The 23107-nt window shown below is 48.2% G+C and overlaps 1 protein-coding gene across 6 annotated transcripts in view; it reads right to left on the reverse strand.

Moving 5' to 3' along the window:
- The window catches only part of LOC119174257 (uncharacterized), a 125881-nt gene that overhangs the window by 49379 nt on the left and 53395 nt on the right, over nucleotides 1–23107 (reverse strand). For all 6 annotated transcript variants that reach the window (XR_005110195.2, XR_012894273.1, XM_037425118.2 and 3 more), the window contains exons 9-10: nucleotides 15150–15305; nucleotides 14406–14641 (exon numbers count right to left, since the gene is read on the reverse strand). Coding sequence is in view for 4 of the 6 variants with exons in the window: in XM_037425118.2 (XP_037281015.2) it covers nucleotides 14406–14641; nucleotides 15150–15305 (392 nt within the window). In the remaining 2 variants the exon portion in view is untranslated. The remainder of the gene's footprint in view (nucleotides 1–14405; nucleotides 14642–15149; nucleotides 15306–23107) is intronic.

Genomic DNA, 23107 nt, shown 5'->3' on the forward strand with positions numbered 1-23107 from the left:
AACAGCTTCAATTACTCATCTCCTGCCATGTTTGCACGAACCAGCACAGTGATGCGATCTTTACTGTGTTTTCCTCCACTATAGGCTTGGACTTTGAAGGTGAGAGTCTTTGATGGAAACGCCTTATAAAAAAGACCCATCTCGTCGACGTTGAAGACGTCTCGTGGCTCAAAGGTCATCAAAATTTCCTTAGGCCGTGCCTGGTGCCAGTCGGTGCAAATGTCCCTGTCGACGGCAGCTCACTCACGTGAGATTGCTTTGAAGACTAGGCCACGGGGTGTTTTGAAGTGGCTGAGTCATTCGTCGCTTAGAACGAAGTTCTCAACATCCATTTGCATGGCGATCTTTCGAGCTTTCTACTCGAGAATCTGTCCCCTTATGGGCAAATTGGAACTCTGTGCACGCTTGAACCACAGAAAAAGAACTATTCTAATTGTTTATAAGGCGTCGTCCGCATTTGTTGCGGGAATCGAGAGCGCCCTCCTACCTGGTGCCTCGTTCCCCAGCTGCTGCGCGCGCACCGACGGCGTAGCCCGGGCGCGCATAAGCACCGGCATCCGCCAAGATGGCTGCCAAAGCACCTCTTGGACTGCGCCAGTCAACCGTCGGCTCTTTCCCGCGCTGGCATGTCGGGGCACACTTCGCTGGCGCGCTGCAGCGCCATTTCCCTTTGGGCCGCGCGTGACATCCTCCTCTCCTACGAGCTATGTTGCGCCCGACGATTCACTCGTCGCGGCAGATGCTCTCAGGCCTTCACGAGGGGTTGACGCGCTGCTAAGCAGGCGGCTTCTCGTTCGTGCGTTCAACTTCGGCCCTTGTGCGGGAGTCGTCGCGCCCTAGGCAAGCGTACTTGCTCGGTGTTGCGGAGTTCCCTACACGGCCTGCAAGCCCGCGAGTGTCGCACGTGCTGCATCTTGGGTTCATGAACCTGTTGCTCTTCTTTTCCCTTTTCCTCCTTCGTGCGTGGTTTCTGCGCCGTGTCGGAGAAAACGACGAGGGTATACAGTCGAGCCCGCTTATAACGAACCCGAGCGTGACGCGGCATTCGTTTGTTGTATCCCGAAGTTCATACTAAATGAAACACAGCTTTTAAAGAAGTTGCGAGTGAAAACACAAACTTTTTTTGCCCCCAAAAGTCCGTGAAGCACGTGTTTCGAAGAGCAGAAGCGGTAAGGGCGGTCTCGAGTTCACTTAAAACGGCAGGGTGGTCGTTCGCCGAGGCCCGTGGCATAAGCTGCATCATGCACTGGCTCAGAAGTTTCGTCGTTCTCGCAATCCCATTACTTCAAATCGCTCTCGCCACGTACTTCATTCACAGTGCCCTAATCCGTGCACGCTTTCGCAGTGGCGGCATCATCATTGGCCGTAATGAAACCATCGCAACAGATGTCCTTCCCGCTCTGACAGGTTGGAGTCGACAACGCGCTGCCCCAAATTGCCGCCGCAGTGGTCCTGTTCGGAAGCTTCAGGCTCGGCATCGGGCCTGATGTAGACGAAGTCAACCTCGCGAAAACAGTTTCGCGTGCGTGTAGCCGTCACCGCCGCCCATGAAATATTCACCATCTCCACAGCTGAATACCGGGACGCCCGAAGCCGCAAGTTGGCTTCCAGGTAGTCAACAGCTATAAGCAAGCGCTCCGCAATGCGGCACCTAACACGCGGACTACGCTCAAGCCAAACGGTCACACTTTCGACATTTTGTTGAGCGGCAGGAAAAAGCGTGCTAGTCCCCCGGCGGCCATCATGACCACACACGCACACCAAGAGCGAGCAAGACTCGCACACGCGACACACATGCCAGAACACGTGGAACAGCTCCGGGCACGTTTCCAGTCAGAAAACGAAACTAATCTCAGCCAGCGTGGCGGGCGTCGCGGAGCGGTGGAGAAAGGCGAAGGCATTTCCTTCCTCCGTGGGCGAAGGGGTTGTGATCAAGAGAGGAGAGCATATAACGAGAGAAGGGCAAGGAGTAGCGATAAAGAGAGGGGAGGATGCGGCAGGACTGCGACCTTGAAAACCAAAACACACGGGAAGGAGGCATGTTGGGTAGCTTGTTTGAAATGTCCGTGAAACTCACTCGTAAGAAAACTTGGAAAGAGTGCCTACGCGCGCAGAAATCAAAGCACATTCGCCTAGATCGGTGCGCGGGGCGGTGTTCGAAGAGTCGCCGGCCATGGTCATAACATCGTTTTGTTGCGCCGGCGGGTTTGCGTGGCCTCACTAACTTCGATATTTTGCGATTCGTTCCACACAAATTAAAAGGAGTTTTCGTGCTTCCGCACTCGTGCGGAAAGCTGCTGAGCCGAGTGCAAACTGAGCGAGAACAAGTCCTAAACAAGAAACGAATTGCAAATTATCAGAGCCAGTGGGGTAGCGCACACGCGTGCGCTAGACGTAGATAATCGGATACAGTCGGTGGCCAATGATATTGGCAAATTGTCTGGTCACTCCAGGCTGGCGACTATAACGACAGCACCAGCGATCAAAAACAGGGTAAATGGCCGACCGGTCTTCGAAAGATCGGTCGCAGTGTGAAAACACAGGCCTCATCTGGCGATGCGGGGTGCTCTGAGTAGCGAGGGGGGGGGGGACGACGACGACGACGACGACAGGACAGAGGAGTGCGTAACAAAAAGCAGTCGGGGCATGGAGGAAGGAAACAGCTTTCCTTCCTCCGTGGGTCAGGGAGAGCGGCAACTAGAGGGTCGCGGAGGCAGTGTCAGCGTTTGGGCACCTCATCGATGGCTGATCGGTCGTTGAAAGTACCCTATTTACTCGCATAATCCTCGACCTCGCATAATTCTCGCACCCTCCCACATCGCCTAAGAAAAATGCGATTATTTTTTCCTTGAGTAATTATCGCACCCAAGAAAATTGCCGCAATAATGTCGTCTGCTAGTTCCAGCCACTGATGATGATAGCGTGCACCATCTCTTAAGGGGAGATGCGGGTCGAAAAATCGCGTTTTTTGCGAAAATTTCCACTTTTGAGATATTGCTTCTAAAATCACTTTTGATCATTCAACTATCATTTCCCCAAAGGTCATAGCTGAATTCAAACGAGAAAGTGGTAAAAAGTCGATCTGCGCTAGTGAAGGTAGCTGCCGAAGTCGCGAATTCACGCATCCGACGGCTATTTTTGAAAATCCGCCACTCGGCAACACGATGACGTCCGCCATCGGGGTTTGTTCGGTGGTGTAGATCAAGGCTCCTTCTAGTGTACAGGCGTCCCCCTAGTTTCGTATTTTAGTGAGGAATTTCACAAAACAGTCGTTTCCAAGTCGGTTTGCAGCCAAGCTGCAGCCGCTTCGCGCATCTCTACCGGTCACATGGTACGCTACCGAGGCCGCCATTGGCTACATCTGATCGGCCTCGCTCGCTGAGCGCTTGCGACGATCGGCACTTGCCGTGCGTTTCTACGTTTTTCCGAGTTCACCATGGATAACTCGAAGAAGCGAGACTTCCGAGCACGAAAGTTTGCAAGCAAGAACAAGTACCAAGGGCGTCGACGTAAACCGAAGCGCAAAGCAGCGGTAGAAGAATGCGAGCCGCAGGCCACTAGGCCTAATCAAGGCAGCGGGGATACGGCGGCTTGCGGGAACTTTGACGAAATCGACGCCGCGATCAAGTTCATCAGCGCATCAGAAAAAAAGATTGGACAGTTCGAAAGCGAAAGAACGAAGAGTGTTTGTGGCTCTGTGAGCGGAGTATTTTGTGACATCGGCGCACTGACATCGATGGTAAGCCGTGCTGTTTGTCCAACATGCCACACCGCTGGACTCGTCGTTCGCGACACCGCAAGTAAACGTAAGGGCCTCTCTTCGTTCCTCGAGCTGCACTGTGATAACAGTGAGTGTCCTGAGTCAGTGGTTTCTGCCGCGCATAGTTCGCGGCGTGTTCTGCCGGAAAGACAGCCCACCGATGCCGGTGATGACTGGAGCTACCGAAGCGGCAGCTCGCGTGACAGCTTCGCTGTCAATGTGAAGGTAGTTGTGGCTGCGCGTGCAATAGGCATTGGGCATGAACAGCTGTCGCGTTTTTGCGCTATTCTTGGACTGCCAATACCTATGCATCATAAGACTTTTATTGCAATTGGCAAAAAAGTTCATGCTGCAGCTACCAAAGCTGTGCAAGAAAACCTGGCGAAAGCGCGGATGATAACTAAAGAGAAAGTGGATGGGGCTGATGTTGCTGTCATGTATGATGGCACATGGCAAAAAAGAGGGCACAAGAGCCACAATGGCATCGGCACTGCTGTGTCTGTGGACACTGGTTTGTGCCTAGATTTTGAAGTGCTATCGAATTACTGCCTTGCCTGTAGCCGGCACCAGGACTTGGGTGATGAGGAAGAAATATGGCAAGCATTCCACACACCTGTCTGCGAAAAAAATACAGAGTGCTCCTCTCATGCCATGGAGACTGAGGCAGCTTTGCGCATATGGGGCAGGACATCCTCATACACAACACCATTGCGCTTCACCAAGTTCCTCAGTGATGGGGACAGCAAAGCTTATACCGCTGTCGCTGAGGCCAAGGTATATGGTGAAGCTGTTGTGGACAAGGAGGAGTGCACAAACCATGTGGCCAAGCGTCTAGGCACTGCACTTCGGAAACTGCCAACAAGACTTCCACGAGGGGAAAAGCTGACAGATGGCAAAATTCAGAAGCTGCAGAACTATTACCGTATTGCAATCACAAACAACAGAGGTGATATTCTGAAAATGCATCGTGCCATCTGGGCCTCATATTTCCATTCATCATCGAGCAACACAGCAGGCAGCCACCGATACTGTCCAGAAGGGGCGACTTCCTGGTGCAAGCATAGGCGAGCTGAAGCGCTTGGGGAGGCCCCACCCGACCACACACCAATCTTGACCAAGGCTCAAGGATTGGCTGTGCTTCCCATTTACAAGCGGCTCACAGATGAAAAGTTGCTGGTGCGTTGTATCCAAGGGAAGACCCAAAACGCTGCAGAATCTTTGAACAGCAAAATCTGGTTGTTGTGTCCGAAGACTAAGTTTGCCTCCCGGACAACAGTGGAAACTGCAGCTGCTATGGCCGTGTTGTGGTTCAATAAAGGACATTCAAGCTTTGAACACGTGCTAGAGGAGCTTGGTGTAGTCCCACCAGATCAACTGATCACCCTGGGCCAATCCCGCGACCAGAGGAGAATCGAAAGAATGTCTGCGTGTGAAACAGCCGAGGCAAGGGCCCATCGGCGGAACGTGGCAAAGAAAGCGCGCCTTGATGACTCGCTTCTCAAGCGGCGAGAAGGATCCACATATGGAGCAGGACAATTTTAGGTGCTCTAGCTGTGTCCCTTCTATGATATCACCAAGTTTTGTGCAAATCGCACTGTGTAATCATGAGTAAACATATTTACAACTTTCAAATGCATTTTTCTCGATTTCCATTTTGAGGTAATTCTCTCATCTTGTGCACAATCTTTTTTAGGCATAAAATAGTCCTATCTTGATGAAATTTTGCACAGAGCTTAATCAGCCACTCTAGAATACAAGTATCTACTTTAGGTTGCATTATACATCACAGATTTTTTGTTACACAACTTGATACACTGATAGAGAGATGTAAAATATGCATTTAGTACTTTTAATTTTTTTTTTTAATGTAGCAAATAAATTTTCTGTTTGAGGTACTTTTCTGTATTGTACTGCTCAAGTGCAGCAGAATGAGCCATTTTGCAATTCTGTGTGAAAATTTTTAGTAAGCTTTATTATGTGCACAAAAAACACTATATTTTGATATCAAAGTTGTAGTAACTCCGGAACTACTATAGCTATCAAACAAATAATTGCAGTTATGAAATCAGCACTGCAAGCTTTACTAACACCTAAAATTTCAAGGAGCTGGGTTATGAAATAAAAAAAAAACCTTTTTCGAGTAGCATCTCCCCTTAAGGGGGGACGCGGCCTTTGAAAACCAAAAAATCGCGAAAATTTTTGGCAAACCACATATTCCACATATTTTTTCCACATATAAACCACATATTTTTGGCAAACCACATATTCGGGCAGTATGCGTCATAAACTACCTTTTCTGTAAATATCAACGTCTAATTCGTCGCGAAACCATTTGAAATAAAGTTTAGAACATGCCGCGGCGGCCCTCGAGCGACGCGCGAGCGCTCAAAATACCCCAACTTGGCGTGATCGCAGTTTCTCGACCGCTCGACGGAGCGCCGTCATTTTGGTGTTGTTTTGTTTGTGAATTCTTGCTCTTTCTTTCCCCGCCACCTGCGTCGCCGGCGGCAGCGCAGGAGAGGAGCAAGCCGATCATGATTGGAGGGCTCGCGAGAGCTTTCAAGTTTCCCGCGGCTGAGGCGCGCAGCTGGGATTGGGCGAAGCGCGCGCTCCCCAAGGACGCGGGGGAGCCTGCGACTGCCATTGGCTGCTGCGCGCGATGACGTAGCGCTCTTGCGCATAATGCGGCCGCTCGTCTGTTGCTCCTCCGTCCGGCGTCTTTGTGTTCCGCTCGCTTCCGTGTATCGTTGCAGCCGTTCGCATACTCTCCACGTTTCAACTGTCTTTGAAATGATTTTCAACCGTCTATACGAGACCGTTGTTGTGTTCGCTCACGATGCGCCCAACGAAAAAGAAGACGCTACAATCGTTCAGTGCAAGGAAGCGAGCTATGAAGCTTGTCCGCGCGGCGAGGCTCTCTGCTCGCACGTGCGCCGACGATACCTGTCGGGCAGCTTCTGCTTCATCTACGCAAGAGAGTGGTCGCATCGACGCGCCTAGCAACGGGACTCCTGCTCCGCCGGTGCAAGAATTTGTCGTTACAAGTGCGCCTGGTGTCTCGTGCTCATCGACAGTGGCTTCCGCATCTTCTCTTTCATCGGCCTCGAGTGCGATCGCGTCGTCAACTGTGCATTTGCGAACAAGTTTCCTGACGTGCGAGGAGAAAGAGGCGGCGGATCAACAACGCATTGCTGTGCAAAGAAAACTTGGCGCTATGCCAGCGATGGAGCGGAAATTTCAGGCAATGGAGCGCGATCATGAAGCTGCCACCGCTACAAGTGAAGGCGAAAAATTTTTCCTTGTGCAAATGGATGCCCTAGACGACCTGCTATCTCGGACCCCGTGCCACCGCGATTGGGATGAAGGTACGAGGAGGCACCCAACTTGGACTTGCTGCAAAGCTTGAGCTAGTATGCTTGCATTGTGGAGTAGTTTCAAGCTCATGGAGTTCATCTCGTCAGGATGACACAAAGGCCTTTGATGTGAATGTAAGAGCCATTATGGCAACAAAACAAATAGGCAAGGGACAAACAGCTCTCAACGACTTTTGGGCAGCGATGAACGTGTCCCATCGTGGCCTCCATCACAAGACCTTTCAGAAGCACCTGAAGAAATTCAGGGAACCGCAGACACAATGCATAGAAAATTTCTATGCAGAATCTGCTTCTGCTGTAAAAGCCACTTACAAAGAAATGGATCAATATTTCACCAGGGATATAACAGTTTGGTATGATGGAACATGGCACAAGCGTGGGCACACATCCCATATTGGAGTCGGGGCAATTATCGAATACCATATGGGCCTTATCTTGGACGCCGTTGTTCTGTCTAATCAGTGCCTTGGTTGCCAAGTAGGGCCAAAGCCTGGAGACGCAGACTATGCATGCTGGCTGGAGAATCATGTGTGCCAGAAAAACACCGACTTTAAATCAGGGAGAATGGAGGTTGAGGCAGCTATCATCCTCTTTTCACGCTCACTGTTGAAGCACAACCTTCGTTACACAACGCTCGTGTCTGATGGAGATAGTGCCACCTTGTCTGCCCTTGTACAAGAAAATGTTTATGGACTGGTCCCCATTTCAAAAGAGGAATGCCTGAACCACGTTCAGAAGAGGATAGGGACTGCACTTCGCAACCTTGTGCAGAAAAGTGACAAGGCTTTGGGAGGGAAGGGCAGGCTGACAAAAGCCCTCATCGACAAGTTGACAGATTATTATGGCTGGGCCCTACGGAACAATTCAGATGATGTGGCTGCAATGCGGCGGGCAGTGATGGCATCGTACCACCATGTGACGTCGACGGATGAGGAGCCGCACCACAACTTGTGCCCAGAGGGTGCAGACTCCTGGTGTCGTCACAATGCCAGCAAGATTACCGGTGTTCCTCCTCCGAAGCATTCGTACAAGCTGCCACGCTATGTTGCAGATGCACTTGTACCCATTTATGAGAGGCTCTCACAGGCTTCTCTTCTGCAACCCTGCCTGGGAGCAAAGACGCAGAATGCATCAGAGTCCTTTCACTCTGTGCTGTGGTCCCTCATGCCCAAAGAGCAGCATGCGTCACTGATTGCTGTGGAGACAGCACTGCATGATGCAGTGCTAAGATACAATGCTGGCTGCTACAGGGCCACCCAAGAGCTAGCTTCATCAGTGGGGCTAACACCTGGCCACCTGGCCATTCAACGGGCAGCCGAGAAAGATTCTCTGCGCTTGAAAATGGCTAAGAAGCGATCCCTAGAGAAGATCGAAAGGTGGCAAAGAAAGAGAGTGCCAAAGGACACCTCCAGTTACGCTGCAGGTTCATTTTAGAACTGCCTATGTGCTCAAAACTTTCAAACGTCGTTTTCTCAAAATGACTTTTTTGGCTAGTGAGGCTGCTTATTCCAGCCATATCTCTGGAACCACTCATTGGATTTCCATAAGTCTTTTTTTATTATGTACATGAATAAATTTCTGAGGGGGTGACAAGCCCATTTTTTCAATATGTTGTGTGTGTTATTTATTATATTTAATCAAAATTTGATTGATAATATCCTAATCACGAACACAAAGTTTGATGGTCTGCTAAAACTTTTCAGCAAGGAAATTCAAAAAAAGGGCTCTGTTACCCCCTGAAGTATCAATCTGGGAATCATCATAGTTTATTTCACAGTTCCAGCACCTTTTGAAAGTTCTCCAGGCCTGGAATAAGAGAACCATGTGCACTACCCTGATATTCTGCTGTAACTTGAAAACCAGTGAACATAACTTGATGAAATTTTGTAGTTCTAATGCTTTTGCTATAAGTCTATCCTGAACATTTTCATTAAGATATCTCAATAAACAAAAAAGTTGGTATCCGATGGTAGCCTCCCCCCTTAAGCATCCAGTGTTCTAAAGCACGGAGATTCAATCCAAGCCAAGCCGAAGTGGCCAGTGCGCGTTGCGGCGGGGTTTTGTTTGTTGTGTCAGTAATCTTGGCACGTGATGGGGTGATACTGAAGCTACATGGCTGGTTGAAGTTGCAAGTGATGGATCATGCACTAAACAACGGCAACAGGGCTGCCGGTAGGCCCTTTGGAGCCTACGAGTTTTGTGTTCACTACTGGTGACGACAGCTGAAAGCCACCAAGACGCGTTGTGCCTGCCGTGTGCCTAAAACTGGAATTGATGGTAAACTTTATTTCTTCAGAAGGAAATTGCGGACGATTCTGTTAAATAGCCATCCACCCAATACTGACGTCCTACGCTTACCTTTTGAGGGCTCTTGTTGAGCGACAAATGCTACCGCTACGCCCACAAACTTTGCAGTGGAATCTCGACAATAGTAGAATCTCGATGATACGATCACGGCTAATGCGAATTTCCGGATGATACGAATTTTGCTGTGGTCCCTGCCGAGCCCCATTACTTTGCAATGCGCTAGAGTACGTTTGTTACGAATCAGTTTTCTGCCCGCGTCGTTCCATACGAATGAGGGCTGCCCCACTGACGGCTGCGAAATAGAACAGCGCTCAGTCGCGCGCCGATTTGGCATTTTGCCAACGGTGCCTGCCAGTAGCACGTGGCGGCCTCCAACATCGGCGAGCGACGTGCGCAATATCGGAGACCTCAGAAACCGCTTGCGCCCTTTGATTTCGGTTTAGGTTTAGAGATGGCACTGGCGACGGTTTCCTTTCTCCCTCTCTTTTTGGGTGCGACGACGCGGGGCGGTGCAAGGCCCAAGGAGTTTGGAGTGGCGACGCTTTTGTTGCTGTTGTGCTTTTCCTCTTTCTCTGCGTGGTGTTGGACGGAGTGGCTGCAGCGCTGTGCTTCGGGCCGCGTTCTTTACGTTTGCGCCATTTTGCCTAGTCGCAACGAGCTATGCCTCGCAAGCGAAAAGCGCTCTCCTTTAAGGAGAAATTAGACATCGATGAGGATCTTAAGAGAAAGCGGACGGAGTTGGCTAAGGAACTAGGCCTTACAACGTCAACACTGAGCACAGTTGTTGGACAGCGAGAGACCATAATGAAAAACGTGCTTTCGTTCAACGCCAACGCAAAGCAAGCAAAGACCGCTCAGCACATGAAACTTGAAGAGACTCTCCTGACTTGGTTTAAAGAAGTAACCGCAGCTGGCGTAAATAACGATGGCAAGGTTTTGCGGGAGAAAGCCGAAGAGTTTGCACTTGCTCTGCACATCGACGGATTTCAGGCCTCAGGTGGGTGGCTGCAGCGCTTCAAGTCTCGGCAAGCTTTCGTTTACAAAAGCGTCTGCGGCGAAGCGAAAAAAGCTGACGAGGCAGTTGTCAGCAACTGGTTAGAGAAGCTGCCGTCACTCATTGCAGAGTATGAGCCTCGTGATGTTTTTAATGCTGATGAGGCAGGTCTCTTTTTTTAACCTGCAACCCGAAAAGAGCCTCTGTTTAAAAGGCGAAGCATGCAGAGGAGGCGAAAAAAGCAAAGAGCGTATTACTGTGCTGTTGTGCTGTAACGCCGACGGATCGGAAAAGCTTAAGCTGACCGTAGTTGGAAAGTTCCAAAAGCCCCGGTGCTTCAAGCGCGAGAGTCTATCGCGCAAACAAAAAGGCGTGGATGACGGCGGCGTTGTTTGAAGAGTTTCTGTCACTCCTTGACAGGAGGATGGCTTGTAAGAATCTGAAGATTCTTCTTTTTCTTGACCAGTGCGCCGCCCACTCGAGGCAAGTAACGCTTCAGAACGTCAAACTCGTCTTTTTACCCGCAAACGCGACGACGCACCTGCAAACCCTTGACGCTGAGATTATTAAGAATGTGAAGCACCATTTTAAGAGCCTTCTTGTGCATCGCCTGCTCACAAAAATTGACCCGAAGGACGAAGGTGACCTGAAAATAAGCCTCTTGAACGCCATCCATTTTATAGCTATGGCATGGGATCGGGTAACTTCGACTACCGTAGCGAACTGCTTTGGCAAATGCGGCTTCTTCGGTAGTCTAGAAGAGGTGCCCCCCGGGCCGAAAGATCCAATTGAGGACTGGGAACAGCTCAACGTCAAGTGCACATCTGATGATTTTTGCACGGCAGATGACAATCTCGCCACCTGCGGTGTGCGCACGGTCGAAGATATTGTTGAGGAGGCCACGTGCGAGGCTGCCGATTCCAGCGATGATGGCGACGACATAGACAGGGGCGACGTCGAAGGACCACCACCGGCGGCTGAAACACTGCACGCGCTCGACGTTCTGAGGCGCGCTGTGGCCGCGGATGAAGTCAGCGACGACACAGGCACGCATTTTTATGCTTTCGAACAAAGTCTGCTAGGTGACCTGGCGAAGAAAAAGAGGCAGAAGGACAGAAACTTTTTCAACAAGAAATAAATGCTTTTTACGTACTTGTGCCTGGATAAGTTCACGTCTGACTGTTAATTTAGCTAGTTTTATTTGTTTCGATGATACGAATTTCGGCTAATACGAATATTTTTCGTGACCCCGTGAGATTCGTATCATCAAGATTTTACTGTCTTCCACTTTTTGTGTCTCGAATAAATCTTGTCTTATGTTGAACCTCTGCTTTTATTGTTGAGGTAAGTTCTAATTAGTACATCTTAAAGCTTGCTGTAAGTTGCTGGCGTGAGAATCCCGATTTGCGGCCACTTCGTTTTCTTTTTCGCTCTCAATGTTTTCGTGGAAAGTTTTCCCTGCGTAATTCTCGCACCCCCCCAACCTTGCATCGCTTTCTGGCAAAAAAAAAAAAAAGTGCAAGGATTATGCGAGTAAATACGGTAGTTCCTTGGAAAGCCGGCAGACTGCTGACTCCTGTTGCGAAACGGCGGACCGATCCCGCCGAAGCCACCACTGTTGAGAAAGACGGCGACGCCAACACGGCTCCGGAGGCGCCACTGCTTTTCAACTCCGCCGGGAAGGTCACCAGCCGTTTGGTAGCGTATGTTTATCAGCTCGCGACTGCTTCTGCGCAGAGCTGATAAGACGAGCGGACGAGACGACGGTGAGTTAAACAAGGTTTATGTACAGCATATATACAGAGGCGTTACAATTTCGGCACTGGGGCCGGCAGAGACTCGAAGAGCCGAGCTCCTCTCTCTAATACATAGGTCAGCCTATCGCCTAAAACCGCTGACTCACACACATGTCGGCACTCCGACACGGGGACGCCTCTCACATAGGACCGCCGATCGCGACGCGCCGCAGGGCTTCTTTTATTTACACCGGGTCCAACCAAAGTGTCCAATCAGAAGCGCCGCGGGTCGTCCGGGCAGATTCCGCCAATGGGGGCCGCCGCGCCATGCGTCAGACCACCAGGCACGAGAACGCCGGCTCGCTGTCACGTGCACCGATGACTCAATGCACGTGGGCGAGAGAGGCGCCGCGCGTGTTCACGCCGTCGAGATGTTCGCGTCGGGCAGACGGCGGGCTGGCCTTGACCCAGATTGCCTCTTTCAGAGGCACGGTCGTTTGACGAGGACTCGCTGGCATAACACTCCATTCGCTGTAACTGATCAGCGGTGCTCGGAGTCGTTCGTTGTAAGTGCGATTTTGTGCCATTGAACCAATGTATATTTTCACATTCACGCGAATATTGTTCGTTTGAAGCGATAGTTCGCTTCAAGTGGGGCCGTTATATGTGGGCTCAACTGTATTCAATACAATGAAACTAGAAAAACTGCAGTTTCATGAAATTGTGTTCAAGGGTTCTAGAGTTACCGAAGTGTAACTGAATGGTTCACTTGTGTGCCTGAGGAAGAGCCAGAAGAAATGTCAGGACATACCAGAAGGCTGAAATTATTTGTGGTCATGCCTGGATAGATATCCTAGGGCACTAAAAAGCCACTTTTTACAATTTCCCCTCGAAAAAAATTTCATGCAGCTTTGACTTTGATGTAGCCAGAAGGTATGACATTTATCCAAAATAATTGTTTATTATTAATAATGACACCAATTAAAAAAAGCTTGTTATACCCAGGTAAAATTATCCAGCAGTAAAATAAAAGAAACGGCACACAAATCTGATAAGGAGTTCTTGAGAAATCGCTTTCCTGAGCACCATAACTAGCTAAAAAATCAATTTTGAGCAAACGGGCTTTGAAAGTTGAGCACGTGTTTTTCTCAAAAAGCTCTAGCAGAGTAGCTGGAAATGTCCTTGTGCACTCTTTTCCTCTTTTGTCTTCCCTCCATCTTCTTTAAGTGCCGTTTGGAATGTTTTTTCAGGTGTACGGCATTTCTTTCAACAGCTGGCTGTATCAGTTCAAATTTTTTCTGCATCGCTGGCGTAGATTTGAGTTCAGCGCGAAAAGCGTCTCGCATTCGCATCGATTTCTTCCCAAGTCAAGAAATGCGTCAGCAGATGAAGGGACGACGGCCCATAGATGCTATCAGCCCCGATGCAGACGAAGTGCTGTGTCTGGCGATCTCAGCAACAATCGCTGTCACGTTCGACGACACCAATTCAGAGCACGTGCTGGATATGGCGATCTCGGATGCGCTCGATGCATTCGCAGCTCCAGGTACATGCGATTCGTCGAATTCTGGACTGGTGGCCGTCGACAGCACAGTTTCGCCGCTGCATGCATCTACGCACTGGGCACTTGCAGCAGAAAAGAGGAATTTCGATTCTCGTAGAAGCCGCATAACGCATCCGTGCTTCAAACTAGTGCACCGTATTCAGCTTCGTTGCCGGCATCACGCACAGCAACAAAGATAAAGGGCACAGAACTTGTGCAAAAGAAAAAAGAAGAGAAAGTGATCGAAACTACAGCGCAAGGCAAAAAGCGGCTCTTCAGCAAATGTCTATCAAGGCGGACGGAGCAGAGCATAAGAGCGAGATGAGTGTGCCGAACCTGCCATCGCCGGGAGGGAGAACCCCCGCTTCCAGCCAATGGCGGGCGCGCTTCCGCCCGACCATGGCCTCGCTATGCATGGGTGAGAATCGCGTCGTAACGCTGCAGCGAAAGAATAGGAAGCAGCGGACACTTTTGGAATTCTGAGAATAAGCGTTTCTTTGTTTTGCTAGCTCAGATCAGCTATATTTTTTCAATTTCACTACAACGAAATTTTCGTTGTAGCGGGGTTCGACTGTAGTTCATGACACTTGGTTTCATGACATGTTCATAACGTGTGGTTTCCGAAAAATCTATATTTTCCCGATTTTTTTGTTTTCAAAGGCCAATTCACCAATGCACGAGTTCAGCGTACCTGACAGAGTGATGCCCGTCCATGTAAGGTGTGGATGATGGAACAGATGCAGCAACTGATGACTGCTCTGTTTGAACCAGCCCAGGTGGCATCGTGGGTTGTGCAGTGGAAACTGCTGCCAAGCCATCATTGGCCCCAAAGTCAAACGTATCCGTGCCAAACTCGAGGCCACCGAACTGCACTTCTAGTGATGACACAGCACTGTCTTCTGGCATTTCCACAGCTGACTCCGGTATCTGCAAAAAGTGATATCCTCAGTGCTTCCAGCGTGACAAAGCAAACTTCTGCAGACCACACGGCACAGTGCAAAGAAATGGGAAGGGGTGGGGCAATGAAAAAGAGTATTGTCAAAAGCCTATAGTCCAACTACTGCAAGTGGCACATCAACAGATCCTGCATTTATAGTAATCAAAAGCGTAACCTTCGAAATAGTGGGCATCACTCAGATGCGAGCTTATACACCAATTATCATAAGCATCAGGAACAACTGTGTGCAGAAGACTGATGATGTCCCTTTTCTGGACATTTCGGTAGAGAAAGTTGGCAGATTTACAAATGCACAATCGCTCTTTTCTAGGCCCAAAACCACGATTCAATATTGCTTTTGACCGGATCATGTTTGAATTATGCATGAAATCTTCCAATTTCCTTATCAAAGTACAGTCCACTAGATCGTGCGGATTTAGTTGAAGGTGAATGATTTTTCAGTCCAAGACCGGGCACCTTATCATGCAGCTCACTAACCTTCGATGGCGGCGGCACCCGCACTCTCGGTGTCTTTGTCCGCTGGGGTGCAGCAGGAACTGGCTTGGAGGTTGTGACGGAAGGAGAGTCTGTGGAGGACCCGACCTGTGCCACGGGGTAGCTGCTGTTGCTCACCGAATTGGCTGCTGAGCCAACCTAACAACGAATGGAAAGGTTCATGCATGACATCATGGTTACCATGCCCTTTTGAGATTGGCGAAATGCAAGTAGTAGCCACATCATGCACAAACGAAGCTGACTTAATACACATGGAAAGCATATGGCACTGACAGGATACTTCTTCCAGAAAGAAATGCTAACACAGGCCAACCGAAGGTTGGAGCAGTTGCACCACAATGTGAAAGATTGTGTGGTGCTATGTGACCACAAGTAGACCAATTCAGCCGCAAGGTACGTTTTTCTCATGAATCTTTGAACATGTCAAACACAGTCAACTCACGAGCCTGCATTGGGAAACACTGCCAGGACTATCACACCGACACCCTCCCGGAGTATACTGCTTCTCTCGAGACATGAATACAAAGAACAAGGGCTTGGGTTTCTGGCAGGGGCAAGCTTCTCACTCATTTTTGGCGTGGCTCTGCACTGTACAGTCGAGCCCGCTTATAATGAACCTGAGCGTGACGCGGCATCCGTTCGCTGTATCCTGAAGTTCGTAGTAAATGAAACACATCTTTTAAAAAAAGTTGCGAGTGAAAACACAAACTTTTTTGCCCCCAAAAAGTCGGTGATGCACGTGTTTAGAAGAGCAGAAGCGATAAGGGCAGCCTCGAGTTCATTTAAAACGGCAGAGTGCTTGTTCGCCAAACCCGTGGTATAAGCTGCATGAGGCACTGGCTCCAAAGTATTATCGTTCTTGCAATCCAATTCCTCCAAGTTGCTCTCGCCATGTACTTCATTCACAATGCTCCAATTCGTGCACGGATTAGCAGTGTCGGCATCATCATCGGCCATAATTAAACCATCGCAACAGATGTCCCACCTGCTCTCCGAGGTCGGAAAACAGTTTCGCGCGTATGTAGCTGTCACCGCCGCCCACGAAATATTCACCATCGCCACAGCTCAATACCGTGACGCCCATTACGGCAAGTTGGCTGCCAGGTGGTCAACAGCTATGAGCAGCGCTCCGCAACGCGGCACTTAACCCTTTCGGCCCTGGCGGTGTCAATTGACACCACTGCACAAATTTTGCCCTAGTATCTCAGAAACGTAACCAATACTGCTCATTCTTGGGGGCATAGTTCTTCAATGATCCCCACTGCAATTGACACCAATATTGCGGCACGTTTATGGAGGTAGAAGCCACAAAGAAGAAGAAGCGTGACCGAGGTCTTCCGTGAAGCCGAGGCGCGCAAGTTGAGGCGGGTAAGCACCATTTTCGGGACGACGTACCGAAGCTGTTTCAGTGAGTATTAGGCTGAAAAGTAAGACGTTGGTTTCCATTTTGTGTGCACCATTGATTGGCAGAAAAAAATAAGCCACTCTTTTCATTTTCAAATCACAGGGCCCTAATTACCTAATTTGGTGCCACGTTAATTAATCCGAAAATGCTTGGACCAGTGGCTCAATTTTTTGTTTGTAGCCTTCTGAGGTCCCAACTATTAGAAAAACGCACACAAAAAGTGTATCTGACCAAAATAAAAAATTCAGGGCTGAAAGGGTTAAGGGGAGACACGGCTTTTGGGACCCGAAAATTTGCTCAAAATTCAAATTTTCAAAAGTGTTATTTTTGTATTCTTTCTACCATCGCGTACCTGCCTGCAAACTTTAGTTGCAAAATACCACGTATTAACGGCATAACAGTAAATTAAAGATGCGTTGGCACACTCCCAGCCCTTTAAATTGAGGACAAATCGCTCTTATTCCGGCTGCCTGTAACTCGTGAACGGCCCGCTCGAACGCAGCCATTTTGGTATCGTTGGAAAGCTCTCGCATTTGGCTTTTTTTCTCGCTCAGTCGGGCAACACTGAGCTTGCCACCTCTTAAAATAAAAAAGAAAGAAAAAAATACACGTAAAATGTTGTTATTGGCCAATTGAGATCACATGGCTATAATGGCGCCATCTGATGGCTTAGAGTGTTGGCTGTGAAAACTTGGCTTTTTCGAGGCGCCATTTTGACTTTGGTTACAGTGATACGACGAACATGCCTGGAGAACCGAAAACACATCATTCGGAGTATCAGTTCAGCCGAAGGTGAGCCAAAATGAAAAAACGCGCTAATGGCACGACGTCACGGGTTGCCGCGACCGATCAGCAAGCGGGCGTCGTTGCTTCGACGCCCGATAACGACGATGGAGGTGATACTGGTCCGCTCTACAAAGGCACTACAACCAACGAGCAGGCGACTCGCGGTGTCGGGGCATCCGATATCGTCAGCGCTGGTGATAGCATTCCGCAAAATGCGGGCATGCCATCGCGCGGTTCTACAAGTGATCAGCAAGCGACCCGCAGCGATGCAGCTGACAGCGATCCGCCCAAGAACGACGGCATTCTTCGCGCCGGCTCTAGCCGTGTGCGAGTTGACGCTAGAGCTGTCACGAGCAGCGAAATAGCGCAAGTAAGTGCTTGTGAGCAGGACATTCCTTATAGACTTGAGTCGACATCAGCAACAGCGCGAAAGACTGCAGTTTTCACTGGTGCAAGCGATGCGTCACCGGACTCCGCCGCGGACCCTGCAGCTCCGTATGCGATGATTAACATGGAAGTCCTGAATGAGCTGCTTGCTGCTTTCCTACGCTGCAGTGTATGTGGCAGGTTCGCAAAATTAGTCATGGGTGACCGCGACTACAGCCTCGCTAAAAAAATGATCGTGAAGTGCGACTGTTGTGGCGAAGTCATGACGGCATGGAACTCGCGCCGAGTCAATGGTGATAAGTCCTGCAATGCATTTGCAGTAAACATTTTATCCACGAGTGCGATGCTCTGCAGTGGGAATGGCCAAACAGCCACAAACAACATTTTCGCGGCGATGGGACTGTCTCGGCGGGGGCTGCACAATAAGACCATTCAACGGCACTTGAAACAAACTTAAGAATCGGCTGCCACCCGAACCGTCACGACCGTTACGACTCGGTGCGCGAGTGAAGTAAAAGAGTTATAAGAGGAAATGCGGTTTGGGCGCAAAAAGAATATTGCCGTGTGCTATGACGGCACTTGGTTGACAAGGGGGCATTCCTCTCACATTAGTGTTGGAACGATTGTCGAACTGTTTACTGGATACGCGATTGACTAACATGTGATGTCAAACTTTTATTTGGGTTGTGAGAACGGCCCTAAGCCAGGCAGTGAGGGCTATGATATCTGGAAGTTAAGCTATGTCACCAACTTTGAAAACGCATTTTTTAATTTTAATATTCCAAGAATCTTCAGTCATTCAAAAATATTTTGCTGAAAGAATTATGTTTCTATCTTATTTAGTTCCGAAGTTAAAGCCAATTTTCGAACATGTGGTGAATGGCTGTGAAACCGAAACTAGTGTTGTGTGCTAACAGAAACTGACAAGTTAGCAAACATCAGCGACAAATGTTGTAATTTTTCTGTTATGTATTGGTTTGATAACTATAAAATTGCTTAAAGACAACTTAGAAGTCTGTTTTTTCAAACGCTGCATTAAATATCCGTAAGGGGGACGCGTGAAGCTACGAGAGTCTCTGTTGTTTACTTTGCGTGCGCTTCATGCTGCTGCTGCTAATTCTGCGTAGTTTGTATTTTTTACACGTGATATCTTTAGTAGCAGTAGTACAAATATAGGCTGAACGTTTTTGTAAGCAGGTATGGCGAAGTTCAGGATAAAAAGACGGCTGAAACGAAAGTTCATTGGCAATCGACACACTGTGAATGCTCCGACCGTCGGCCATGTGGACGGGGATGTATCGGCGAGTGCTGTGAAGCTTGCGAACTTGGACGACAACTGTGAAGTGCCGATGCTAGACCCTTTACTGCAGGTTAATAGGATTATTGACATGGAGATCCTTTCATCTGTTTTTGCAATGCTCGCCTGCCCGGAATGCAAGAACACCTTGCTGAGCCTGGAGGAGTGCTCCCAGCATGGAATATCCTTCTCATATGCTGTTGTGTGTGGTGCATGCGCATATGTACACTCATTTGAATCATCAAAGAAGACAGGAAGTTCTATTGAGAACAACCTGCGTCTGGTATACGCAATGCGTCAGCTAGGCAAGGGGTATTCTGGAGCTGTGACACTGGCGAAAGTCATGAACATGCCGCCGCCGCCTTGGCATTCTGCCTACCAAAAGATATCTGCAAAGCTTTGTAAAGCTGCGGAGAATGTTGCATCCAAATCAATGATGAATGCCGCTACTGAAGTGCGTTGTGTTGTGCGAAGTACTGAATGTGGTGTGTCAGGTGACGGTACGTGGCAAAGGCGAGGGCATTCCTCATTGAATGGCTGCGTGTCTTTGATATCCATTGATACTGGGAAAATTATTGATGTAGAAGGCATGTCAAGCAAATGCAGGGCATGCCATTCGAAAAGCAAGTTGAGCCCCACAAGTGCTGAATTTCTGGAGTGGAAGGCAAACCATACTCAGTGCCAAGCCAACTATACCGGTAGTGCTGGTGGTATGGAGGCAGTAGGGCTCTACCGTATGTTTGAGCGTGCAGAAAGAAGTCGTGGTTTGAAATATGTAGGCTTCTATGGAGATGGCGACTTCAAGAGCCATGCGGCCATAAAGGACATATATGGGCCAAATAGTGTGCGCAAACTTGAGTGTATCGGGCACGTGCAGAAGCGTGTAGGATGCCGCCTACGAAAGCTCAAAAAGACTGTTCGCGGACTTGGAGGGAAAGGAAAATTAACAGATGTTCTAATTGACAGGCTGCAGAACTATTATGGTATTGCCATCAGAACAAATGTGGGAGACTTGCAGGCAATGAAGCAAGCCACATTAGCGAACCTGTTCCATTGCAGTTCCACAGATGAAAAACTCCAAGGCATGGTCTGTGCCCTCTTGGCCCCGAGAGTTGGTGCGGTTTTAACCGACGGAACGCACTGGGAAGTGGATACTACAAGCACAAGGGAGGCCTATCTAATGAGGTACTTAACAAAGTGAAGCCTGTGTACGCTGACCTTTGCACGGATGAGCTTTTGAAGAAGTGCCTGCACGGGAAAACCCAAAACGCCAACGAGTGCTTCAACGGTATGATTTGGCAACGGGTTCGCAAAGACGTTCACGTGAGACTGCCCATCCTACTTTTTGGTTTATACGATGCTGTGTGCCACTTCAATGATGGTAACAGAAGTGTACTGGCTATTTTGAAAGAAGCAGGCATCGAACCTGGCCACTACACTATCGTAGCATGCTACACTAGGGACCAGCGCCGTGTAAGGAAGGCCCAGCGTCAGTCGACTGGCGAAGCAAAACAACACCGGAAGAAAAGACGGGCAGCAACAAAAGCTAAAAAAGAGCTCATGGCATCTAAGGAGGGCCCTACCTATGTGCCTGGTGGATTTTAACTGTGTAGAGCGCCATCATCCTGTTGTACAAGCATTGAAAAACTTTAAACTCGTTTTTTGCTCAAAACTTGATTTTGTGCACTTTTTTGTTACGCCAGCAGTTGTAACTTCGTGACCAATAAATCTTTTTCAATGAAACTTTGTATGTTCGTTCCTTTATTACTGAACTGTGCAACGAACTAAGATCAATAAAAACGATTAGTAAGTTTTTATGTAAAAATGCTTTAGTTGAAGCATTACAGAGAAAAAACACCATTTTTTTCTGTTTTCTTTGGTATATTTACTGTAACTTGATTCCCAATAATCAAATGGCAAAGATCCTAGTTCATTGCACAGTACCATGAGTTGGCTACCTTTGAGCCAAAAACTTTATAATTCAGGCGCTCCGTTCTCAAGTTATGACTGTTTGCGTAAAGGCCAAGTTTGGGCAATGTTTTGTCAATAACAAATCCAATTCTGATTTTTTTCACCCTTTTCTGCATATGAACATCATTTAAAAAGATCCTTTATAAGCCCACTTTAAAATAATATCGTAAAGGTCAAAATTTAAAAAAATTTGCAAAAGGTGGTGACATACCTTAAGCCACCCTTGCCAGAAGAATTCAAGCTGCAAGTCTGGCCAAATGGAGGTAGAAGCCGGCAAAATTTTGTTCGAACGATCACTTCAGCAGCATGACCTTCGTTACACTACGGTGTTGTGCGATGGTGACAGCCGCACATACAACGCCATAAAAGAAGCGAAAATTTATGGCTACTTTGAAGCGGAGAAGGAGGATTGCGTAAATCACGTCAAGAAACGTATGGGTACTGCACTATGCAACCTAGTGCAACAACACAAGGGGGAAGGCAAACGAAGCTTTGGTGGCCAGGGGAGATCCACTGCCGAACTGATCGACAAGTTAGCTGCCTACTATAAGGGAGCGCTAAAATCGCACAAGGCGATGTTGAAGCCATGAGCCGGGCAGTGATGGCAACGTTTTATCACGTCACCTCTACCAACAGTTCCCCGAACCACCAACTGTGCCCAACTAGTGAGCGATCTCGGTGCCGCCACAATGCAGCAAAGGCTAAAGGGGAGCCAGAGCCCAAGCACAAATATAATTTGCCTAGTGATGTGGCTGCAGCTCTCTTGTCGGTTTACCAGCGATTGTCGGAGAGGAGACTGCTGCAAAGATGCCTCAGGGGAAAGACCCAGAACTCAAATGAGTCTTTCCACTCGGTAATCTGGAACCTACTGGCAAAAGAGCAGCACTGGTCGATTGTAGTACAGGCAGCTGTAGCGGAGGCTGCGCTGCCTTTTAATGCTGGTAATGAGTACGCTGCTACGGCCGTGCTAGCATAACTAATGTGGACACGACATCTACTGGGTCCAACAGGGCAAGAGAAAAGGACCTACGGCGTAGCACAAGTTCTGCTAAAAAAAAAAAGGGGGGGGGGAGGGCAGCATCACTTGGCCTTACTACGGCAGTGAACAAACGTCACCATGACAAAATACATCCTGATTACGCCCCAGGATCATTTTGAGGTACTTTTTCTTAGGAGAGAGTGAGTGTAAAAAATTTTTTTTCAACCTGTTTCCCCAAAGTGGCATTTCTGATGGTGTCCTATTGGAACAACAATATCTCTAGTTCTACTCAACCAGTCTCAACAATTCTTTTTTTGTCAGAAAAGTGGTGAATTGACAAGTGCAGTAGGACTAGTGTATAACTACATATCATTGAAGATCATTGAAAATGATCATTTTAGAAAGTATTATTGGGTTTTAGAAGTAAATTTTGAGATGCCTTAATTTAATTCAAAACTGTTGTAAAAATTTTTCATTCTTGCCCGATTGAACCCGTGTATCATCCTTTATCACTATAGTTTTGAAGTAATTTCCATAATCATTTTTAATTTGTCTGGAAATGTTTTTGTCGTTTTCACAAAACTGCGTTTTTGATCATCATGTAGTTTTGGAGTGACAGTATCTCTGGTCATACTTCACCTACCGCATTAATTTTTGTTTTGTTAGAAAAGGGGACAAATGGGGATTGCAGTAGGCCTAAAATTTGAACAAATAACATGATACATGTTTCCCAAAAGTAATAATTGCTCCAAAGTGTTACTGAAGCCTTTTGCTTTCAAGTGTTTGACATGCTGTAACATTGGCTCAAATCCCTCTAGAACATTCCTTCTTGTACCACTTCAAGCTCTGACAACACAGCATCGTTTTCATATGCCATTGTCTTTGGTAAAAACCAGCATTAAAAAGAAATTTTAACTCCCAATCAGACAAATAAACAAATGCAAATTTCTCAGTATTTTGAAAAGTACGTGTTGTAAAGAAAAAGTAATTGCATATTTGCAATCAGCACGTCAAAATACATAAAACATGCAAGTTTGATCAAAATGTACCCACAAATAAAAAACTTTTTTAGTCTGGCGTCATTATTTCTGGCGCAAAATCAATTTAGAACACCC

The sequence above is a fragment of the Rhipicephalus microplus genome, chromosome 3, assembly GCF_043290135.1.
Source record: "Rhipicephalus microplus isolate Deutch F79 chromosome 3, USDA_Rmic, whole genome shotgun sequence".
NCBI lineage: Eukaryota > Metazoa > Arthropoda > Arachnida > Ixodida > Ixodidae > Rhipicephalus > Rhipicephalus microplus.